The sequence below is a fragment of the Oryx dammah genome, unplaced genomic scaffold (assembly GCF_014754425.2).
Source record: "Oryx dammah isolate SB20612 unplaced genomic scaffold, SCBI_Odam_1.1 HiC_scaffold_16, whole genome shotgun sequence".
Lineage (NCBI taxonomy): Eukaryota > Metazoa > Chordata > Mammalia > Artiodactyla > Bovidae > Oryx > Oryx dammah.
In genome coordinates, this window is record NW_024070200.1 from 46,457,377 (window position 1) to 46,481,306 (window position 23,930).

Here is a 23,930-nt window from a genome sequence, read left to right on the forward strand (position 1 = left end):
GTGCTGAGCACCATGAGGACCCAGAAACATCCGAGTCCTGTCTCTGAGGGCCCAACAGTTCTCCCGGGAACATGACTGGCCAGGTGGTGTGTGCACAGGTGGCCCGGGGAAAGGAGGCTGGGGAGGGGGTGATGCCCAGTCAGGAGGGCCTCCTGTGACAGCTCATATGGAGTCGGGGCTGCAGGGAGCAAGGAAGAGCCTTGCCCTGGGGCGTGGAAGTCAGGCCACTGACTCTGCTGTGCAGAGCTAAGAGCAAGGACATGGGCCCTGCAGAAGGGACCCAGGGCCAGCCCATGGGGGTCACAAGGAGGAAGACCAGTGCCCAGTAGAGCCCAGATCCTTGACAAAGCAGGGTAACTGCTAACCAGCTGGGCCTCAGGCCCCAACAGGGGAGCCTTATCCAACAGAGGTGGGTGAGGGGACAGGTGCCCCATGGCCAATGGGGTGGGGACAGGCACCCTGCAGGCCCCAGAAGCCAAAGCTGCTAGGGAAATGAGGACAGAGTGCAAAGAGCATAGGGCAGGACATGCTAGGTGAAAGGAACTCCAGAAACAAAAGCTCAGAGGCACAGAAGACACATCAGATGCCTGACGTGCTGGAGCAGAGGGACTGGGTTGGGGAGAAGAGGCAAGCAGAGGGCATAGGGAGAGTCACAGAACCAAGCTCTTAGCAGCCCAGTGGAGAGACCAGACACGACAGCTGGTGGAACTGAATGGCGGGGGATCAAGTCCTGCCTCTTCCTCTTCCCAGCTGTGCCACTTCAGGCAAGTTACTTAACCTCTCTGAACTCTGGTTCCTCAGCTAGGGATGACAACAGTATCTGCCTCACAGAGTTGTGGTAAGGATTGAGCTACAAAGTATGAAGCACTGAGAACTGCACACTGACATGTAGCGCCAGGTAAACATCTACAAAAGCTACAGTTATGTAGAGTAAAGCAGTCTGAACATCAACCGGTACTTCCCAGATTGTTTCCCATGGGATCCTCAACTAAAAGATACTCCCATCAAAATGATTCTTACAGCCAAATTTGGAAAACTTCTCCTATCATATCCACATCAAGCTCTGACGAGTCCACAGTGAGAAAAACAAACACACACACAAAACCCCCTAACTTTATTTAGCCCAGTGTTTCCCAAACCTAGTGGGTCCTGGAAACCTCTGCCTATCTTGGGGGACAGTGCTACGCAGGCCACCAGTCTGAGAGTGCTGTGTGGGGGGCAGTAGAGGAGGCTGTGAAAGTGGCGGAAAGCATCTCCAGGAGAAGCCATGGGGCAGGGGCAAGCCATAGCACGATTCCCGTGCCCAGAGAGAAGGGAAGGGAAGGAGGTGGCTGAAATGCCAGGGCCGAGGGCCCCGGAGCAGAAGGGGAGCACAAACAGGGGAGACCCAGGGCAGGGGGGACAGAGAAGAGAGAGGAGGCAGAGGCGACCCTGAGCATTCATATTTGAGGAGGGAGGAAATGCGAGAGCAGAAACGGGGTGAAGGGTGGGGGCATCCCTCATTCCGCCCAGTCCCTGGTCACCCTTCCTGATATGTGTCTGAGGTGGTCTAAGCCCTGTGGCTTCCCCCAGGATAGTGGGGCCTGGAGAGAGAAGGGTGGCTGCTCTGCTTCTTGGGAGAGAATAACGCCCGGAAGACACAGAGACGTTCTGTCCCTGCTACGCACAGATCGTGTGATTATAGAACCGACAGCAGTTGTCCAGGGCCTCTAGGCTGAGCTCCGGGCTGGTGCTGAAAAGAAGCAGAAGCTGTAGTCTGCGCTCCAGGCCTGGGCTCTGCTGACCACTAAAGGCTGAGCAACTTCAGGGAAGTTGCTCCATGTCTCTGGTCCAAACTTCGTCTAAGTTTGGTCCTCAAGCCCCACTTCCTCTTCCCTTGGTTACATCAGCCACAGCCATAACATTTCTACCCCCTTGCTCTGGTACCAAAGGCCTCCCCAACCCCAGGTACTCAGGCCTCTGCGCCCCATCACTGTCAGCACCCCACCCCCAGCCCCTAGCCCCGGCACTCACCTCTGGAAGGCCTGGTGGCAGCACTGGTACACCTCAAAGCTGCTGCTGTTGAGGGTGGTGTTCAGGAGGGACACACAGTCCACCGCAGGGCCCCTGGGCATGTAGAGGATCCCTGTGCAGAGAAAGTAGCTAGTGGGCAGGGTCCAGCCCCTTTCTATCCCCCGCAACGCCACCCAAGGACTGCCAGAGAGGCTGGGGCCCCGGTGCCTGGCCCTGGACTGAGTCCTGAGCCCACCAGGCCTGCACTCACCGGCCACACAGGCGTTCACCAGAGACACACAGGCCCCCGTGCAGAGTGCCCGGAGCACAATCTGGGAGAAGTCGCTCTTCCGCTGGGGAGCCATGGAGGCTGCAGGAAGACAGGAGGGCTCAGGGCCGGGACTCTGCAGGCCCCTCTCCCTCCTCTCTGCGCCTCTGGCTGCATCTGCTGACCACCCCACCCTCCTCTTCTGGAGGGCCAGAGGAACAGACACTGTCCTTCTGATGCTTATTGAGTCTGAGAGTCCTCCTTGGCCTGACTAGGTAGCATTCCATACCTCCCCACGTGCCATCAGCGGCAGGTGTAGGGAAAGAACATTGAGTTTGGAATCAGGCAGGCCCAGGATTAAATGCAGGTTCAGCCACTTATGAGGCTTCCCTGATGGCTCAGATGGTAAAGAAATCTCCTGCCTGCAATGCAGGAGACCCAGGTTGTATCCCTGGGTCAGGAAGATCCCCTGGAGAAGGGAATGGCAACCCACTCCAGTATTCTTGCCAGGAGAACTCCATGGACAGAGGAGCCTGATGGGTTGCAGTCCATGGGGTTGCAAAGAGTCGGACACAACTGCATGACTACCGCAGTGACAGTTAAAAGCCACTTAATAGCTGAGTGACTTGGGTCACATTTCACTTTTGCACGACTGTTTCCTTTTCAATAAAACGGGATGGTTGCACCACCAGGCAGGGGACTGTGAAGGGTGGAAAGGTTTTTATAAAAAGCTGGTAGTTCTATAGAGCCTTCCTCCCCAGGCCCCACTGGGCCTGTCTGTCCACTGTGGGTATGGGAACTGGCAGGTCAAAGCTTCAGCTGGGCAACCAACACCGTACTTTCTGACCCTCCCTAGGGCCCTGAGCCAGGCTTGCCCTTCGAGGCCAAGGTGCTGACCTCCTGGGCCAGCTGAGCAGCAGAGAAGTCATGAAATTCCAGGGCTGGGAGGAAGTTCCATGACCTCCTTGTTCAGACTCTGCCTTAGACAAAGAGGAGAACTGAGGTGTACAGATCCCTAGAAGGTTGTAGGTATCTGAGAGCCAAACTGGAGACCAGCCCCCCTCCAACCCTGCCCTCTATAAGGAGGCCAGGGAGGCCCCTCTAGGACTCACTCAGGCCTCCCAGCATGATCCCAATGGAGCTGAAGTTGGCGAATCCACAGAGGGCAAATGTTGTGAGGATTTCTGCTCTGACCTGAGAAGGCAGAAGATGAGAGGTGAGGGGCTTCCCACAGGGGTGTGCTCAAACCACCCCAGGCATGCTAAGTCATTTCAGTCGTGTCCAACTCTTTGTGACCCGTGGACTATGGCCCCCCCCCAGGCTCCTCTGTTCATGGAATCTTCCAGGCAAGAATACTTGAGTGGGTTGCCATGCCCTCCTCCAGGGGATCTTCCTGACCCAGGGTGGAACCTAAATTTCAGCTTGTCCATCAGGAATGTGGGAATAACACTATCTGACTGGGAGGACTGTCATAGAGATCATATCATGTATAGGAAGAACTAGCCATAGAGTAGGTATTTATTTCTTTTTCTATATTAATTTTAGATTTTATTTAATTTTTAACTTTTTGGCCAGGCCACACAGCTTGTATGATCTTAGTTCCCCAACCGGGGATTGAACCTGTGCCCCTGCATTGGAAGTATGAAATCTTAACTGCTACATCACCAGGGAAGTCCCTAGAGTAGGTATTTAAGCAACGTAACTCTTTCCCTTTTGCTCTGAACAGTTGTGTAATTTCCTAGAAGTACTAAGAGCCAAAATGGAACAATTTGGGGGGGAAAAAAAAAAGATAGGCTTAGACCCATACCTCACACCATATAAAAAATTTAATTCTAGATCATTAAAGCAGATAAATATTAACATTTTAAACATTAAATATTAGAACATATAGGATAATAATATTATTGTTACAGAATAGCCTTATTGCTCTCATCCTGGAGAGGAGCAAACTGAGGCTCCTAGAAGTGACTGAAGTTCACACAGCAAAAAGGCAGCTGTGTCACAATTTGAACACAGTTTTGCCTGACTCCCCAGAGTGCACTGTTTTAACTACTTCATCATACTGTTTCAGGAACTTAAGCCTTACCAGCTTTCTGGAATGGAGATAAGTGTCTCTAAATTTAGAAATAATATAAGAAATGCAAAGATTTGGTATAAATTTGTATTTTAAAAAAATTCCTGAATACAGAATGAAAGGAAAGGAAAATTAAAAAAGACCAGGAAAATATATGTAGAAAATGTGGGACTTCCCTGGTGGTCCAGTGGTTAAGACTCCATGCTTCCAATGCAAGCAGTCCAAGTTTGATTCCTGACTGGGGGGCTAAGATCCTACATGATGCGTGGCATGGCCAAAAAAAAATTTTTTTAATAGAAAATGGAAAAGAGTTAATATCTTTATAACATACAGAGTTTTTATAAATCGATTTAAAAATATTAGGGTACTTGCATTCTGCTTACTCACCTACAGTCACCCTCCCAACAGCAGCCCAAGTAACGCTAAAATGTCAGAAGTCAAATCTTCAGTAACTTCCAACTGCTCTTTGGCCCGGGTCACTCTGTTACAATTAGCACCTGTTCCAAGTAGACTTCTCTTACTTCTCTCACCAGCGCTTTGGGCAGCCTCAGAGCCTTTGCTTGCACATTTTCCTTTGCCTGGAGTGCTGGTCCCCATTTCTTCTGGCCTCTGCTCCTCCCTCCAAGTCTTGGTCTAAGTACCCATCTCAGGGGGGCCTGTTTTTGGCCACAATGTGTGGCAGGTGGAATTTTAGTTCCCTGCTCATGGATAGAACCTGAGCCCCCTTCGGTGGAGGTGAAGAGTCTTAACCACTGAACCAGCAGGGAAGTCCCTAGGGAGGCCTTCCCTGTCCAGTCAGTCCTGTCTAGTCAAGGAGAGAACCCCCTCCCTGATTCCTTTTATTGTTTCCATCATAGAACTTACCGCGGATCGTGGTTTAAATTTTTTATTCCTTTGTTTTCTTGTGTCTTTCACTAGATATAAGTTCCATGTCACCAGGGACCATGTCTGTCTAATTCCCCTTTTTATCCCTGGTACCCAGCAGAGGCCTAGCTCCTCAGAGGTCTCAGCAAATACTTGCTGAAGGAATGAAGCTCATTGAAAAAGACCCTGAAGGCACATGTATAGGTGTGTTCTCAGTCGCTTTAGTCGTGTCTGACTCTGAGACCCCATGGACTGTAGCCTGCCAGGCTTCTCTGTCCATGGGATTTCCCAGACAATAATACTGGAGTGGGTTGCCATTTCCTCCTCCAGGGGATCTTGCCAATTCAGGGATCGAACCTGTGTCTCCTGCATTGCAGGTGGATTCTTTACTGCTGAACCACCAGGGAAGCCCATAGGTACATACTGCCACTGTGTCTAGAGAAGACAGTGATACTGGAGCTGAAAATTAGCAGTGAGGGGAAACCTGAATTTTTTACTCCATATAAACCTTCTTTAAAAAAAAAAAGCTAAAGAGTACATTTATCATTAAAAAAATAATTTCAAAGACAAGAAAAAAATTTTATGTTAAAAGTTCCTAGGAACCCAGGAAACACACATTAAAACAATGAGCTATTATTTGCCCATTAAAGTAGCAAGACTTCTTTTTTTAAGAGGCTGCTCTGCCCTGTTCAGTGTGTGGTGAAATCAATGCTCACAGGCACAGCTGGGGTGGTTTCAGTTGCTATATCCCTTTGCAAAAGTTACTGGCAGCACCCACACAGGATTCATGCCAAACGATTCAGTCATCCCACATGTGGAAAAGCTCCCAAGGAAACCATCAGAGAAGAGGGAAAATTTCAGTGCAAAAATACTCATCTCAGCATTGGGTATAAGAGCCAAACAGTGGAATTAGATATTATATTGTTATGTTTATATTTATTATCATATGCTGCTGCAATTATCATATAATTATATATAATTGATTATATATTATAATAGCTGTCATTTGGGGATGATGATATGATGGGTAATTTTTTTATTCTTAATCATGTTACATTGGCTTTTATTCTTTTAGAGAGTTTCATTTTAGAAAGCTTTTATACTTTTTTTTTTTTTAAGTCTTAACTGAACAAGCCAACCCCTGAGCTGAACCCCATATATTGGAGATTAATGTGGTGAGGTCTTTCTGTTTTACTCTCTTAGCTCCTCATTGTGGAGAAGGCAATGGCAACCCACTCCAGTGCTCTTGCCTAGAAAATCCCATGGATGGAGGAGCCTGGTGGGCTGCAGTCCATGGGGTCGCTAAGAGTCAGACACGACTGAGCAACTTCCCTTTCACTTTTCACTTTCATGCATTGGAGAAGGAAATGGCAACCCACTCCAGTGTTCTTGCCTGGAGAATCCCAGGGATGGGGGAGCCTGGCGGGCTGCCGTCTATGGGGTTGCACAGAGTCGGCACGACTGAAGCGACAGCAGCAGCAGCAGCAGCAGCTCCTCATTGGGGTCTCACACCCATTTCTTTGGGGTAGGGGTGGCAGGTATGACACTGGTTTTCCAACAGAAGAGGCAAGGTGCAGCAGCTGGCCCAAGGCCACAGGATGGTAGACTGTCTACAGCTGGAGTTCAGGTATCTTCAAGAGATAGAGAAGTGAAGTGAAGTGAAAGTCTCTTACTCATGTCCGAGTCTTTGCAACCTCATGGACTATACAGTCCGTGGAATTCTCCAGGCTAGAATACTAGAATGGGTAGCCTTTCCCTTCTCCAGGGGATCTTCCCAACCCAGGGATAGAACCCAGGTCTTCTGCACTGCAGGTGGATTCTTTACCAACTGAGCCACAAGGGAAGCCAAGAGAGAGAGACCTTGAGAAAGATGGCAGTGAAGCCTGAAGCTGTCTTGTTGCCCAGGGCAACGGGATGTGGGAGGTTGAGGACCACCTCCGTGTGTCTCAGCCAGGCCTGCAGGGGGACAGCTGCATTATGCCCTGCCCCAAGGAGACGGGGACACTCACGGAGATCCACTGTTTTTTGGAGCCGACCCACTCCTCAGTGCCTGCAAGGCGGCGCTGCTTGTACTCAGAGAGCCCCTGATAGGCCACGAACTCGTTCAGAAACAGCTTCATCCCCAGCAGCTCCGCCACCACCGAGCAGTCCTCCCAGGCCACGCCCATCAGGAAGGCCACTGGCCGCAGGATGTAGGAGCAGATGAGCTGAGGTGCAAGGCAAGAGGAGCCGGTGGGACTGGGGTTGACCTGGGCTCTGTGGGTGTCCACCCACAGTCACCACTGGCCAAGACCAGCCCCTCCACAGGTTGAGAGGGACTGTACCTGGAAGCTGAGCCCCTGGATGTCCACCATGTTTCCCAGCCAGGAGAGGGCAGCATTGATGAAGTCCAGCACAGCCAGAAAGGCAATCAGGTTGGCCGCGATGTTGGTCACGACCTTCACAGACAAGGCAGCCCCACTGCTAGCTGCTTCTAAGAGGTTTTGAGCATCTCTGTCAATGGGACAAAGAGATGTCCTTATTGGCCTGTCTCCACAAATTCAGGGCTCCCTGTCCTACAGGCTCAAACTCGGACAGAGCATACCAGAGCCAGGGGTCTTTGTTTACCCTTAAGACCAGAAAGATGCTGGTCCAAGCACTAGGATAAGACCCAGACTCCTAGTACAGACATCATCTAAGACAAACCATGAGCTGCATGCAACTTAACAAGCACTGGAAAGGAGGCAGTCTGAATAGAGATGTGTTACAAATACACACACCAGGTTTCAGAGATTTAGTACCAGAAAATATTAAACACCTCTAAAATTAAAAAAAAAATTTTTTTTAATATATTCGGCTATACCGAGTCTTAGTTGCGACACACAGGATCTTTGTTGCAGCATTTGGGATCTTTAGTTGCATCATGAGGGGCCTAGTTCCCTCCATACATGCATGCTCAGTCACTCAGTCATGTCCAACTCTTTGTGACCCCATGTACCATAGCCCATCAGGCTCCTCTGTCCAGCGAATTCTCCAGTCAAGAATACTGGAGTGGGTTGCTATTTCCTTCTCCAGGGGATCTTCCCAACCCAGGGATCGAACCCGTGTCTTCTACATTGGCAGGCAGATTCTTTACCCTAAGCCACCTGGGAAGCCCCTAGTTCCCTGACCAGGGATCAAATCCATACCCCCTGCATGGGGAGCATGGAGTCTTAGCCACTGGACCACCAGGGAAGTCCCTGAAATAGTAATAATTTTATATCAAATACACATTAAAATGACAATATTTTGGATGAGTCAAAACATCTTACTAAAATCATCTTAGTAAAAAATCACCGTTTTACTTTTTAAACATGATCACTAGGAAATGTTAATTATACACGTGACTCATGTTCTATTCCTCTAGGGCAATGCTGCCCCAGACCTTCAGAAAATTATGAGGTTGGGGCCGCCCATTGTATCCACAAGTACATTTGTCCAAAGTGTTGTCTTTCAATATTTTTTTAGAATTAAATGTTACACAAAGGTTGCTAAGACTGTGATGAAGAGATATTAGGAGGTGAGTGAAGTCAAGGACAGTGCTCACTATGTCAATGATTGATGCTGGGGTCATGTAGAGAGGTGGCGTGGTTTTCATGGCCTCCTCAGCACACACACACAACACACACACACACACCCCAGGCACATCCCGCTGGTCAGAGACTGGAAAATAAGATTCGAGACCTGGATCCTGCATTTTCTCAAGGTAAGCCATAGACAGGGCAGTGGCTGAGAGGGGAGATGGGCTGGGCTTGGTGAAAGACAGTGAACGGCAGAGAACATAGGACCTGCTGCGGCCCTGACTCTGCTCATGTCCCTGCCCACCCCCCAACTTCCTTCTGCGCAGGCCCTCTTGCTGTGCTCACCCGTAGGTCAGTTTCACACCTTCCTCACTTCTGAACTTGGACTCCTCCACCTCTGGGTAGACCAGCTTGGAGAGGGCTAAAGCACAAGGAGCAGCCATCACGGAGGCCGCAATTAAGGAGGCAGCGTCGATCTGCAAGAGGGAACACAGACAGGGTTATAGAGAGATGTCAGAGGAAACTGGAGCCCAGGAAGTGCAGCCCCAGGGAAGCAGGGGAACACGGACTCCGCCCCACTGGTGCCTCACTGTCATCGGTCCTGCTGCCATTGAGACTGATAATGTTAACACATTTTATGTGTTTAGGGTCATAGTCTGCATGCACAGAGCCTTATAGGCAGGACTTCAGGAAGTTAGAACTTCAGGAAGTTAGGCAGGGTGAGTATTGCTATCCCACTTGAGAGACAGGAAAACTGAGGCCCCCAAAGGGTTAAATATGGCTTTCCCATAATACAGGAAGAGAAGGAATTAGACCTATTGTGTCTTTTGGCTCCAAGTTCAAGGTTCTTCCTTCTCTTCTAGGCTGATCTGAGGGCTGCTTCATCACTGGCTGAGGGGCTTGTGATGATTTCAGACAAAGCTCACAGAGCCCAAGAGTCGGAATTTATCCAAGATGTGACCCAATGTGACCTCAGAGTAAAGGGACGTCTTCCCTCTATAGGACACCTTCTGTCACTTACTGTGACGGGTAACTCACCACTTCAAAACAACTCATTATCTCCACTCCTGTGGTCAGAGAACTGTTTCTAAGGAAATCTCCTACAATAGCCACCCTTTGGGCCCCAGTTCTTGTCAGGCTATAGAAGCACTTTGCAGCAAGATGATGGAGCAACCAGAGCCCCTGGGAGTCTTCCTTCCTGAATTGTATCCTTACTGTGGTCTCAAACCCTTTGTTTCCTTTTTCTCTTCACAGAGATGGGACACTTTTTCACCACTGTGTTATTTGCCAAGTGGGAAAGTTAGAACCAACCCAAACACATAATAAGGGATTCCCAGGTGGCTCGGTGGTAAATAATTCACCTGCCAATGAAAGAGACACAGGAAGGTCAATCCCTGGGTTGGGAAGATCCCCTGGATCTTCAACCCAGGAAATGACAACCCACTCCAGTATTCTTGCCTGAGAAATCTCATGGACAAAGGACCCTGGAGGGCTACAGTCCGTGGGGTCATGAAAAGTAGGACAGGACTGAGCACTGAGCTCGCAAACATGTAACAATGGGGGAATAGCTAAGCATTGTCAAGCTGCCATCAAAAACAATGGTTACCAAGGCTTCACAATAACATGGAGAAACGCCCACTAACTTGCATATAGAGCGTAACCACAATGATGGGGGCGAAAACAAACTCCACAACTCTGCATAAAAAGAAGATCGGAAAGAAATACACCAAAATGCCAACCAATTATCTGTCCCTGGCTAGTAGGGCCAGAACAATTTTCTTATTTTTCAGCTTTTTTGCATATTTCATAAATGTCCACAATGATATATCTTGCTTTTATAGACAGAAAAATAAAGTAGACTTCTCCTTAAAGTTGATAATAAATCAACTGCAGTTCTTAAATTTTAAATAAAGAGGAACAAAAAGACAGGAGGTAAGTTTAAGCTACATGCTTAGGTTAACAAAAGCAGAAGGCCAAAGAGGCCCATGGGGGACTTTCCTGGTGGTCCAGTGGCTAAGGTCCAGTGGCTTCCCAATGCAGGGGGCTCAGGTTCGATCCCTGGTCAGGGAACTGGATCCCACATGCTGCACCTAAGAACTCGAATGCCACAACTATATGACTGAAGATCCTGCGTGCCACAATGAAGCTCAAAGAGCCCGTGTGCCACAGCTAAGAACTGGCTCAGCCAAATAAGTAAATTAAATAAATAAATAGTTTTTAAAAAGAAGAAGCCCATGGAAGTACCAGGATCTGCTAACAGGGAACCAGCCCTGGGAGACCTGCTGAGGCTCTGAAACCCCTGTAATATCCTTCTTCTTCTAAAGCCCCTTGATTCCTCTCAGTGGTAAGGGAGTGTACTGGCTCCAGCAACCACCCCACAAACACCCATCACGGGCACTGGATGTGCCAGCCGTGCTGATCCTGTGGAAATAGCCAGCCTCAGGCAGGTGTCCTCTCTGGACTTTATAGGCTGACCTTTGGGTCTTGGCTGGCCTCCTCCTCCTGGGCTGCCCAGCTCTAGTGGGCACAATGCCACCACCGGAATCTTGGGATTTTACCTCTAGCTGCCCTCCTCTTTCCTCCAGCTTGGAGGCTGCCTCTGGTTTGCCAGTTCGAGTCTCAGCAGGGAGCACACCCTGCAGGTGTCACACTCCTGGATGCTGCCCTGTGAGTGGGTCGGTTGTGGCCACTGCCTCAAATGCCCTAGGCCGTCATTTCCTGCTCATCTTGGAAAGGGCTAAGTCCTGCACCAGCAGGGCTCTCTGGGCACTGGGCCAGCCCACACACTCCTCCCTGCCAGGTACTCCTTGGGGTCATGACATACCCCTGCCCTGCTTCCAGACCCTGGCTCAGGAATGCCTTCTGCCCCAGCATGCTGCAGCCCACTCCTGTCCAAGGCCCGCCCTTCCCTACCCAAAGCTCTCCTATGTGAAGAGGGAGAGAGGGTAGGAACCCTCCATCTGAACTTTCAAAAAGATCTTTACTGAGAAAGGAAGTAAATCCAGACACTACAGAGCATAAGGGCTTCCCCTGTGGCTCAGCAGTAGAGAATCCGTCTGCAACGCAAGAGGTGGTGCAAGAGACGCAGGTTCAATGCCTGGGTTGGTAAGATCCCCTGGAGGGGGCATGGCAGTCCATTCCAGTATTCTTGCCAGGAAAATCTCATGGATAGAGGAACCTGGCAGGCTACAGTCCATGGGATAATAAAGAGTCGGACACACCTGATCGACAAGCATGCCCAGAGCATAAAAAAGAGACCAGTTTCAGAAGGACTGACTTCTGACCGTAACATGTCAGAGAAAGGACAATCACTTCTTCAACACTGCGCAGGTGTTTTCTGGCTATTATTGCATTTCATTCTGAGATTGCCATGAGGTGGGCAGGAATTCTGCCCATTTTACACATGGGGAGACTCAGGATGTGGCTGACTCTTACTCGGCCCCACTCAGAAGCCCCAGACTCTGTCTCAGGAGCTCTTACTCTTGTACAATTGATTGAGGAACATCAACCCATGACGTGTTCACAGCCTGAGGTACACATCTGGATCTCCTCTCACAGTGGTCCCCAGCCAGAGGAACAGGTAAGGAGACCAGTTTCTGGGGCTAGAGAAAGAGCTCGCAGCTGCTTTAGAGTTTTTTGGGCAAACACGCTAAAAAGGGACATGTGTGTAGAGGTCACAATGAAAGGATCCATTGAGGTCCCTTGGGACTTCAGACCAAGTCTAGACCAGTGTCATTTGATAGAAATATAAGGGAAACCACACCTGTGATTTAAGTTTTCTAGCAAGTGGTCTAGTGGTTAAGAATCCACCTGTCAATGCCAGGGTTCGATTCCCAGTCATGGAAGATCCCACATGATTCAGGGCAACTAAGCCAGAGCACCACAACTATTGAACCTGTACTCCAGAGCCCATGATCTAAAGCAAGAGAAGCCCCCACATGGCAACAAGGAGTAGTCCCTGCTTGCCACAACTAGAGAAAGCCCTTGCTCAGCAACAAAGATCCAGCAGAGTCAAAAATAAATACATGAAAATAAATCTTTTTTTAAAGGTAAAAAGAAATAGATGAAATTAATTTTGATGACGTAATTTAACCCAATATATCTGACATATCATTTACCCATGTAGTCAATGTAAAACTTACCAATGAAGTAAAAAAAAAAAAAGTATAAAAACAAAAAACGAAAAAAAAATTTATCAATGAAGTAAAGTGGAGTATTAGTCCTTCAGTTGTGTCCAACTCTTTGCGACCCCATGGACTATAGCCCACCAGGCTCCTCTGTGCATGGGGTTCTCCAGGCGAGAATACTGGAGTGGGCTGCCATTCCCTTCTCCAGGGGATCTTCCCAACCCAGGAATCAAACCCGGGTCTCCTGCATTGCAGGCAGATTCTTTACCTTCTGAGCCACTAGGGAAGCCCAAGAACTTATTAATAAAACATATTAATTGATTTTTTCACACCAAGTCTCACAGCAGACCTCATTTCAGACCAGCCACAGTTCAAGGTTCAACAGTAGTTAGTGGCTACTGACTCTGTCTGACAGTGCAGGTCTAGAAAGATAAGCTTTTAGCAATAGGAAGGTGCAGGAAGAGGGAACCAGAAGTTGAGCATCAAAGAGAAAGGAAGAGAGAGAGGTGAGATCTCTCTGGAATTCAGGGGCTAAGGGCAGAGCCAAAGACTCCATGAGGAACTGCCTGGAGGAGAGAGTAATAGGAGAGAGAGGAGAGGGTGGGATGGCAGGGCTGTGGGAGGAAGCGACTCCCGCCCCCTCCCCGGTTGCTGCAGTGGCAGCCAAGAGCCAGGTGGGGGCAGAAGAGATTTTCTCTGTGGCCGAACTGGAGGCAGATCAGAGGTCTGAGGGGAGGAGGAAGGGGGATGGCCTTTCAGCAGGTCAGCTAGGGTGCTAGTCTGGGCTTCCAGACCAGAGGCTGCGGACAGAGACCCGCAGCCACATGCCTGATCCGGGCGGCCTCTGCACCTTCTGTGGAGCTAAAGGGGAGTGGGACCCCGGGCCTCTTCATTAGGGAGGCCTGCCTGCCTGGGGCTAGGCCTGGACTCTGGCTCAGGCAAGGGAAAGAAAAGAGGCTGAGTTGTAAGACGATTGTGGGAAAGGGATAAGTTTTTCCAGTACTTTAGTCTTAAGCAGCAACGCTCATGCTCGTGTGGTAGAAAGAACACCATTCTTTCAACTGCCTGTGGGACCCAGGACAAAGTTAAGACATTTAAAGGCTCTAAGTTTCGAACTGCCCTGGGGGTTCAGTGGTTTAGAGTCTGCCTACCAATGCAGGGGACACCAGTTTGATTCCTGGCTCAGGAAAATCCCACATGCCATACGGCAACTGAGCCCATGCGCCACAGCTACTGAAGCCCATGCACCTCAGAGCCTGTGCTCCACAGCAAGAGAAGCCGCTGCAATGAGAGGCCCCTACACCGAAACGAAGGGGACCCCCGCCCCCCGCTAGCCACAACTAGAGAAAGCCAGTGTCCAGCAACAAAGACCCTGCACAGCCAAAAATACATAAATTATTTTTTTTTAATTAGAAAGTCTTTAAGTCCTAAAGATAATAGGGCAGCCCCTTCCTCAACAGCCACCATGAAGAGTTTGGGGACCAAAGTCTTTAGTCTTCGTTTCTGAAATATCAAATTCCTTCCAAAATCAATTGATGGTGAGTTTCAGGGGAGGAGCGGGTATGCACCAGCTCTGATGGGCCTTTCCTAGGCCCAGGTGAGACAAGCTGTAAATCAGATGCTAACATTATACATAGGATTTGCCAGGAGGAGACAAAACCCCAGAGTGCAAGGGGCCTTCTTGAAAACCACGTGGCAGCAGCCATCCTGCCCAGACAGCTCCGTGAGTCTGTGGAGCTGAGCCTCCCAGTGTGGCCTAGGTGTTCTGAGGGAAGGGAGCACTGAGGAGTGGGTTTCCCCATCCCCAAGGACACAGGAGGGAAAAATAAGTGGAGTCTGGGACCAGAGAAGGGGACAGTGCAGGTCATTCTGTCACCCCTGGCCCACTCAGGTACAGCATCAGGAGAGCCTGGGTGCTGGGAAAGGTAAGCTGTTGTTGCTGTTCAGACACTCAGTCGTGTCCTACTCTTTGCGACCCCATGAACTGCAGCACACCAAGCTTCCCTGTCCTTCACTATCTCCCAGAATTTGTTCAAACTCACGTCCATCGAGTCGCTGATGCCATCCAAACATCTCATCCTCTGTTATCCCCTTCTTCTACCTTCAGTCTTTCCCAGCATCAGAGTCTTTTCAAATGAGTCAGCTCTTTGCATCAGGTGGCCAAAGTATTGGAGTTTCAGCTTCAACATCAGTCCTACCAATGAACACCCAGGACTGATCTCCTTTAGGGTGCACTGGTTGGATCTCCTTGCAGTCCAAGGGACTCTCAAGAGTCTTCTGCAACATAGTTGACAATATAAAATATACAGCCTCCTTTCCCGATTTTGAACCAGTCCCTTTTCCATGTCTAGTTCTAACTGTTACTTCTTGCCCAACACAAGGCAGACTGCTCTTCTCCAAATCAGCAACATGGAGGCTCAACCTCACCCTAGGGACTGAGCAACAATGCCCTACATGGATGAACTAACCCAGCTCATTCCCATACTGTAACACATTGATGGTTTTTGCTATTACAAATGATGCTGGGATTTCGCACCTTTTGACCACTTGTGAAAATATTTCTGTATCATAATACTGCTAACTGGATCAACGGAAAGGAGTATTTTTAAACTGACGGATAAGTGTTCTCCAAAAAGGTTAGAGAAAATTACACTCCCATCCCATCTCTTCATGGGAAATAGATGGGGAAACAGTAGACACAGTGTCAGACTTTATTTTGGGGGGCTCCAAAGTCACTGCAGATGGTGATTGCAGGTATGAAATTAAAAGACGCTTACTCCCTGGAAGGAAAGTTATGACCAACCTAGATACCATATTAAAAAGCAGAGACATTACTTTGCCAACAAAGGTCCATCTAGTCAAGGCTATGGTTTTTCCAGTGGTCATGTATGGACGTGAGAGTTGGACTGTGAAGAAAGCTGAGCATCAAAGAATTGATGCTTTTGAACTGTGGTGTTGGAGAAAAATCTTGAGAGTTCCTTGGACTGCAAGGAGATCCAACCAGTCAATTCTAAAGATCAGTCCTGGGTGTTCTTTGGAAGGAATGATGCTAAAGCTGAAACTCCAATATTTTGGCCACCTGATGCAAAAAGTTGACTCATTGGAAAAGACTCTGATGCTGGGAGGGATTGGGGGCAGGAGGAAAAGGGGACGACGGAGGATGAGATGGCTGGATGGCATCAGCGACTCGATGGACATGAGTTTGGGTGAACTCCGGGAGTTGGTGATGGACAGGGAGGCCTGGCTGCTGAGATTCATGGGGTCGCAAAGAGTCGGACACGACTGAGCTGAACTGAACTTAAAGAGTATATGGGCTTCCCTTGGGAAGAGGCTCTAGAAGCCTCCTTGCTCAGTCCCCCGCCTCCCGCCCCCCGCCCACACCTCGGTCTCCTTACCAGACGCTGAGAAAGGAGCGATTCTAGCCTGGGGACCCCAGAGCACAACCCTGGCTGCTTCCAACCCCTCACTCCTTCCTTTCCTAGCCGCAGGAGCCGCTCGGTGCCGAGGGCTGCTGGTCTGGGTAGAGGAGCCCTGCCCTCAGCCTCGCCCGCCGCCGGGCCTGCAGGGGCCGCCGGAGCTCGGGGCCCACCTTTCCCCGAGCCTCTCTGTCAGCGGGCGGGAGCAGCCTCGGCGCTGGAGGCCTGGGGTTGAGGCGGTGGCAGCTCCGCCGGCTCCCTCCCGTCCTCGGGCAGAGAGCTCCGGACTCCGCTGAGGAGATTCCAACCCGCCTTCTTGGGGGCCCAGAGCGGACTCTCAATTCTATTTGATTGGTCTACATGTCTATCCCTCATACGGGCTTCCCTCATAGCTCAGCTGGTGAAGAATCCGCCTGCAGTACAGGAGACCCGGGTTTGTTTCCTGGGTCAGGTAGATCCCCTGCAGAAGGGATAGGCTACCCACTCCAGTGGGGCTTCCCTGGTAGCTCAGACGGTAAAGCGTCTGCCCGCAATGCGGGAGACCCGGGTTCGATTCCTGGGACGGGAAGATCCCCTGGCGAAGGAAATGGCAATCCACTCCAGTACTCTTGCCTGGAAAACCCCATAGAGGGAGGAACCTGATAGGCTATAGTCCATGGGGTCCCAAAGAGTTGGACACGACTGAGCAACTTCACTTCACCCACTCCAGTATTCTTGGGCTTCCCTTGTGGCTCAGCTGGTAAAGAAGCAGCCCGCAATGCAGGAGACCTAGGTTTGATCCCTGGGTTGGGAAGATCTCCTGGAGAAGGGAGGGAAAGGTTACCCACTCCAGTATTCTGGCCTGGAGAATTTCATGGATTATACAGTCCATGGGGTCACAAAGGGTTCGTCCCGACTGAGCAACTTGCACATATCTATCCATATACCAGTACCACACTGTTTTGATTACTGTAGCTTTGTGGCCTCTGCAACAGCTGGTAGAAGCTATGATGAGCTTCGTGGGTTAGCCTTACCACAGAGAGTTCATTTAATGTGAGCTCAGTGGGTCAGCACAGCCCCATCTGAGGTCGCTGTAGAGTCCACTGCCTCAAATGGGGACCCTAGGAACAGTTGTTCTCTACACTACATCCACCCCTAGTAGCCCAGCGAGTACCTGAAGGCCTTGGTGGCTGAGGGGGAGATTTGCAGGACTCTGCCAGGGAATGTTTTATTTGAGGGGATGGCTGAGTACTGCCACATTTGGACCAGAGTATAGAAGGGGGCCTGGCACTCCCTGAGGTCAGCATGATGGCAGCAGCTGTGATAAACAAGAAATCGCCACAGGTTGTTCTGGAGGAAAACTAAGTTGGCTGTGGATTTCATCACGCCTAAGATTTGGGCTTCCCTGGTGACTCAGATGGTAAAGAATCTTCCTGCAATGCAGGAGACCCAGGTTTGATCCCTGGGTCAGGAAGATCCCTTGGAGAAGGGAACGGCTACCCGCTCCAGTATTCTTGCCTGGAGAATTCCATGGACAGAGGAACCTGGTGGGGCTACAGTCCATGGGATCGAAAAGAGTTGGACCCTGACTGAGCAACTAACACTTTCATTTTCAAAGAGTATTTGAGGAACTTCCTTGATGGTCCAGTGGTTAAGAGTCCACCTTCCAATGCAGGGGATTTGGGTTCCAACCCTGGTTGGGGAACTGAGATCCCACATGCCATGGAGCAACTACAAGTGGAAAGTCTGTAAGCTGTGATGAAAGATCTGCTTGATGCAGTGAACATCCAGAGTGCTGCAACTAAGACTCAACACAGCCCAATAAATAAATAAATACATATATATTTTTTAAAGAATACATGAATACCCCACAACCTTGCTGTTTAGAGGCATGTAAAATTTTGCATATCTTTAGAAGAAATGTAAGTTATTACTGATTTAATTTCTTCAACTCTCAGTAAGCTATCTGTTTATAATTTATGAACTTTTTTTCCTGATCAATCATTAACGTTTTAAAAAATTGTGACTTTCACCATTCAGAGGTTTCTCATTTTTGTTAGTTAGCTCTGTCAACTTTTTCCTTTACACTTCTGGATTTTATGTCATGCTCAGAATTTTATAAGAAAAAGGCAAGTTGCAAGAAAGTGTGAATAGAATTACCTCATCTTTAGTGTTTTTTTTCTTTTTTTTAAGAAAGAAAGCATATGTGTATTCAGGTATATATTCTTAAATGACTATTTACACAGAAATATCTAGAATGAAGGACTTCCTCGGTGGCTCAGCTGTAAAGAATTTGTCTGCCAATGCAGGAGATGTGGGTTTGATCCCTGGGTCAGGAAGAGCCCCTGGAGAATGAAATGGCAACCTGCTCCAGTATTCTTGCCTGGAAAATCCCATGGACAGAGGAGCCTGGTGGGCTATAGTCCATGGAGTTCTAGAGTCAGACATGACTGAGCAAGTAAACAGCACAAGCTGGAATGACATATTTTAAGTCAGTGGTTCTCAAACTGAGCAAGTATCAGAATCACTTGGAAGGCTTGTTCCAACACAGGATACTGGGTCTGATCCACAGTGGTTTTGATTCAGCAGGTCTGGGGAGGGACCTAAGAACTTGTGTTTCTGACAAGTTCCCAAGTGAATCTGGTGCTGCTAGCCCACGGACAACACTGAGCACTGCTGTTCTAATCCAGTAAAGGGGATTATCCATGAGAAGTGGCAGTAAGGAAGTTTGTTTTTTTACTTTATGCACTTCTTTAAGAAGCAAGAATTTCTTTGATAGTTAAGGGAAAAAGTGAGATTTTTAAAGACGTGCATGTAAAAGCAAAGACAAGTATAGTGTTTTATCCAAATACAATCCTTGAGAAGGGAATGGCAACCCACTCCAGTATTCTTGCCTGGGAAATCCCATGGACAGAGGAGCCTGGCGGGCTACAGTCACAAAAAGCCAGACACAACTGAAGCGACTTAGCACGCGCGCACGCACATGACATTATTACCAGGCACTTTGCTGGGACACACAAGATTCACCTCAGGTTGCCATGCAGTAGTGTTGGGATGGGTTTAAAGGCCAGATTCATACCATTGGAATTTGACCTAGAAATGCGTTGTGCTCGGAAAGCTGCACAAGTAATAATTTAGGAGTAGAGGAAGGACATGTGCCAAGAGAGAATGTGGTGGAGAGGAGGCAGGGGTGGAAGGAAAGTAGGACAGGTCTCCAGGGACGGCCCAGGTGGAGGACAGTGTGTCTGCGTTTTGGAGTCAGATCTGGCCTCAAATCCTGGCTTTGGACATCTCACTTACTCTCTGAGTCTCAATTTCCTCTATTTCCTCATACTAAACACCTTGCACTTTGCCTAGTATGCAGTTGGTGCTCAGTAAACAGAACACTGGGATGCTTTGGCCGTGTGAGGAGCCCAAATGGCCCAGCCCACCTGGCCCGCCTTACTCAGGTGAAGCCTCTACCCCCACCATCACAGCAGCCTTGGTTCAGGATGCAGCTCATGAGAGAAGACCCCAGAATGCTCTGGGCAGGAGCTGTGTGGGGCTCCCACAAAGGTAGGTTTCAGGTTCTTGGTTTTCAGCAAGCAGAAGGGGGCTGTACGTACCCCAAAGGAGATATAAGCGCCCAGCAGGCTGCCGGCAATGGTGGCGTAGCCTCCGGTCATGACAACGTGGATTTCAGAGAGTGTCATGTCTGCCAAGTAGGGTCGGATGAGTAGAGGAGCCTCGGTCTGCAAAAGGGAAAGACGTCAGACAAGCAGAGCTGGCCAGGCCAGGACGGGGGGCAGTAGAGATGTCCTCAGCCCCTGGGAGTGAGAGGGTCCCAGTGAGGACTGGGGGACCCCAGGGGAAGAGACAGCAGGGAGGGGTGAGAACCAGCATCTGTACTTGGCTAAAGTTCTCAGAACCTGGGCAAAAGCCAAGCTTTGTCAAAGGACCCCCAGTCCTTCCTTCTGACCTGATAATGCTCCCCTGCGTCCAGTGCCTCCCACGTACAGGCACTCAGCTAAGCACCTGACACTCATCACTTCCAACCTTCTGGGAAGGAAGTGGTCATCCTCATGTTCCAGGAGAGCAGAAGATCAGAGAGGTTCAAAGAATCGCCTCTGTTCATGCACAGGACCAGAAGTAGACGTAACTCCAAGCCTGACCTTCCAATAAAGACAAGGGTGTTGCCACAAAGAAAGGAACTGGAGCACTAAATGACGTGTTTACTGCAGAGCACATGGGGAAGCCCTGAGCCACTCATTTACTCATTCAATAAGTAATTCCAGCACACACTGTGTTCCAGACTGTGCTATGGAAGAGGGGGAGAGATGAGGGGAGGAGGTCAGGTGGACAAGCCGGGGTAAGTGGACCTCAGTAAGGAGCGGCTTGATCTGACTTGTGAGGTTTTTTTTTTTTTTTTTTTGCTACATCCCAAGGCATGTGGAAATCTTAGTTCCCTGACCAGGGATCAAACCTACACCCCCTGCACTGGAAGAGCAGTCTTAACCCCTGGACCGCCAGGGAAGTCCTGACTTGTGTTTTTAAAGGGCCACTCCAATGTGTGTGTGAAGGATGGACAGTAGGGGCAGCGGTCATGGCAGGAAGAGCAGAGAGGAGGCGACTGCGTGTCCAGGTGAGAGACAAGGTGGCTCGCAGCAGAGGAGGAGAAGGGCAGCGGGGTAGGTCTGGGACGTGGTGTGGGGCAGAGCTGGCAGGACTTGCGGATGCACTGGGAGCAGCTGGGAGCAAGAGAAGCAGAGGGAGGAAGGATGGCGCCTAGATTTTTGTTAGAAAGACCTCATGGAAGATGCCGCCATTTACTGTGAAGGGAAAGATTTGAAGACAAAGGAAATGGCGATCCACTCCAGTATTCCTGCCTAGAGAATCCCATGTGCATTGGGTCGCAAGGAGTCAGACACGACTGAGTGACTCTCTCTCACTCTCTCTCTCACTCTCTCTCTCACTCTCTCTCTCACACACACACACGTGTCACACCCATGTGTCACACACACGTGTGTTGAGGGAGAAACTCAAGGGTTCTGCTTGCTTAGCCTTAGCCTAGTGAATTATTTGGGCTTCCCAGATGGCTCATCGGTAAAGAATCCACCTGTAATGCAGGAGACCTGGTTCAATCCCTGGGTCGAGAAGATCCCTTGGAGAAGGAAATGGCAACCCACTCCAGTATTCTTGCCTGGAGAATCCCGTGGACAGAGGAGGCTGGTGGGCTACAGTCCATGGTGTTGCAAAGAGTCAGACATGACTTAGCAACTAAGCTCTAGTGAATTATCTAAGGATATCCAAGTGGAGGGTGAAGGGAGCAGTGGGATGTATACCAGACTGGAGTTTAGGGAGAAGAAGTATTTAAGCCATGGGTTGAGGGCGGCAGGGCAGGAATCCTCTAGGGACATGAGCAGACAGAGGAGAAGAGGGCCCAGGCCCACCAACACTGAGCTTGAAATGATGCTGCTAATTCCTGAAGGCTCCCTACTCCCACCCAAGTTAATTCACCTTCGGATCTCTTCACAATCTAAGATTTGTATTTCTCAACAAAAACCACTGATTACATTTGTAACATCTCATATAAAATAAATGCTGATACTGAAGTATTTTTTCCTCTTTGTCTCATTTTGAACATCTAAGGGACCTTGGACAATTTATCTGAGAGCACATCTGCCTTTTAAAGAAAAAAACAAACAAAAAAAAACCCTTGAAATCAATACACTTGGATCAAAGCAAAAAAAAAAAAAAATTGTAGACATTCTCCGAAGTTTCCTAAACTGCCCATGGTTGCCATACTTTGGCACGTATGTCTTTTTGGTGACTTACATGTTGGGCAGGTGGGCCAGGATTCTACAATGGTCACCATGTCACACCCCTAGGAAGGCCAGGCCTTCTGAAAGGGACTCAGGACTGACAGTCCCTTCAGAGTCAAAGTTATATTGGAAAATATTCTTTCAGAAAGAGACAGGGGGGAAAAAAGACAAACTGATGATGTGGAAGGAACCCCAACCAGGAAGAAGAAGACGTGGATTCTAAGTCCTGGCTGATATTGTGGGATCTTGGCAAGGCATCCCCACCCCTGGACCCCAGTTTCCGCATGTATAAAAGGAGAACTTTGGGCTCCATCCATAGGATTCGTGAGCCTCTAAGCTGAAGACAGCCTTCACCTAGGATAGAAGGTGGTGGGAGGTGCCAGGCAGATATCCTCCTCTTTGGCTTGACCCAGGCACAGAGTGTATTCCCCAAAGGAGTGTCTCCAGGCCCCTGGTGACCCTGGCCGGAGGTTTGATCAGCTCTTCTGATGATGGAAGCAGGGCTCTGGGGATGCAGGGCCCTGCCCTCCTTGGGGACAGGAGGCTGCAATACCCACCTGGCTCACAAAGATGTTCCCAGCCACACTCAGGGTCTCTGTGGCCGTGGTGCCCATGGTGATCTGCATCAGCCAGGAGATCTGGAAGGAAGCAGGGTGCTTTTTGTGGGCTGGCATCAGCAAGCCCCAGAGGCAGAGACAGTTGGGGTGGAAGTACCATAAAAGTCTTCCTTCCAACCCCGTTAGGACCTCCTCATCTACATTTCCCCAAAGATCCATTCATCTTCTCCTCCCATACCTCCATTGATGAGGGCTTCCCATCCATGAAAAAAGGATTCCCTGGTCAAATATAGGGCTTCCCTGGTGGTTCATACAGTAAAGAATCTACCCGCAATGCAGGGGATCCAGGTTCCATCCCTGGGTCAGGAAGATCCCCTGGAGAAGGGAATGGCAGTCCACTCCAGTATTCTTGCCTGGAGAATCCCATGGATGGAGGATCCTGGAGGGCTACAGTCCATGGGGCCACAAAGAGTCGGACATGACTGAGTGACTAAACACACACACTGGTCAAATATATTTGAGAATTGCTGTACACACACATACCTTGGAGATGGCCAACACTTGTTAGCTTAGCAAAGGCTCTGAGAAGTCCTGCATGAAACTTGTTTAAATTTGTTTAGTCCAGAGTCTAGATTAGCTTCACAAAATTATTTGACCAAGGGACTTCCCTGGTGGTCCAGTGGTTAAAGCTCGGCACTTCCACTGCAGGGGATGTGGGTTTGATTCCTGGTCAGGGAACTAAGATGCCACATGCCATGCAGTGTGGCCAAAAATTAAAAAAAAAAAAAAAATTTGACTACGGGATCCCTTTACCTATTAGTAAGTTAGTAGCATTTACTAATCTGCTGTGAAACTAGAGTTTTTGCAGAAAGGCTTTGGGAAACACTGAAGTAAAAAGTTCTTTCTTGGGAATCCCCTGGTCAAATATAGGGCCATAGAGTCCAGTGGTTAGGACTCTGTTCTCACTGCTGAGGGCCTGGGTTCAATCCCTCATTGGGGAACTGAGATCCTGCATGCTGTGTGGTATGGCAAAAAAAAAAAAAAAGTTCTTTCTTCAATCAACATGAAATTTCTGGAATTTCTGTCTACTGCAAGTACCTCTCTGGCTGACTTTTCCCTAATCTTTCTTCTGTAAGTGTTTAGAATCCTACCTCTAACCTCCTTCACCCTGGCCTTCCCTTTCTGACCCTTCATCCCCACTTCCTTCAGCCATTCTATGGAAGGTGTGATCTCAGGCTCTCTCTCACACAGACAGTTTGTCAGAGCCCCTTGGTTGAACACATTCTCCAGATGTGGGGGTAACTGCCACCCTC

At 49.3% G+C, this 23,930-nt stretch overlaps 1 protein-coding gene across 4 annotated transcripts in view; it reads right to left on the minus strand.

Moving 5' to 3' along the window:
• Nucleotides 1–1,095: 1,095 nt before the first annotated feature.
• SLC28A1 (solute carrier family 28 member 1) overlaps nt 1,096–23,930 on the minus strand; it is a 62,494-nt gene continuing 39,659 nt past the window's right edge. For 2 of the 4 annotated variants that reach the window (XM_040257506.1, XM_040257507.1), the window contains 9 exons: nt 22,618–22,698; nt 19,865–19,990; nt 9,083–9,213; nt 7,523–7,691; nt 7,208–7,405; nt 3,373–3,454; nt 2,264–2,362; nt 2,014–2,125; nt 1,096–1,732 (listed from right to left, as the gene is read on the minus strand). In XM_040257506.1, the coding sequence (XP_040113440.1) occupies nt 1,660–1,732; nt 2,014–2,125; nt 2,264–2,362; nt 3,373–3,454; nt 7,208–7,405; nt 7,523–7,691; nt 9,083–9,213; nt 19,865–19,990; nt 22,618–22,698 (1,071 nt within the window). In that variant the 3' untranslated portion in view covers nt 1,096–1,659. Of the gene's footprint in view, nt 1,733–2,013; nt 2,126–2,263; nt 2,363–3,372; nt 3,455–7,207; nt 7,406–7,522; nt 7,692–9,082; nt 9,214–19,864; nt 19,991–22,617; nt 22,699–23,930 lie in introns of those variants that run through there. The other 2 variants (XR_005723994.1, XM_040257508.1) reach the window with 2 other exon arrangements.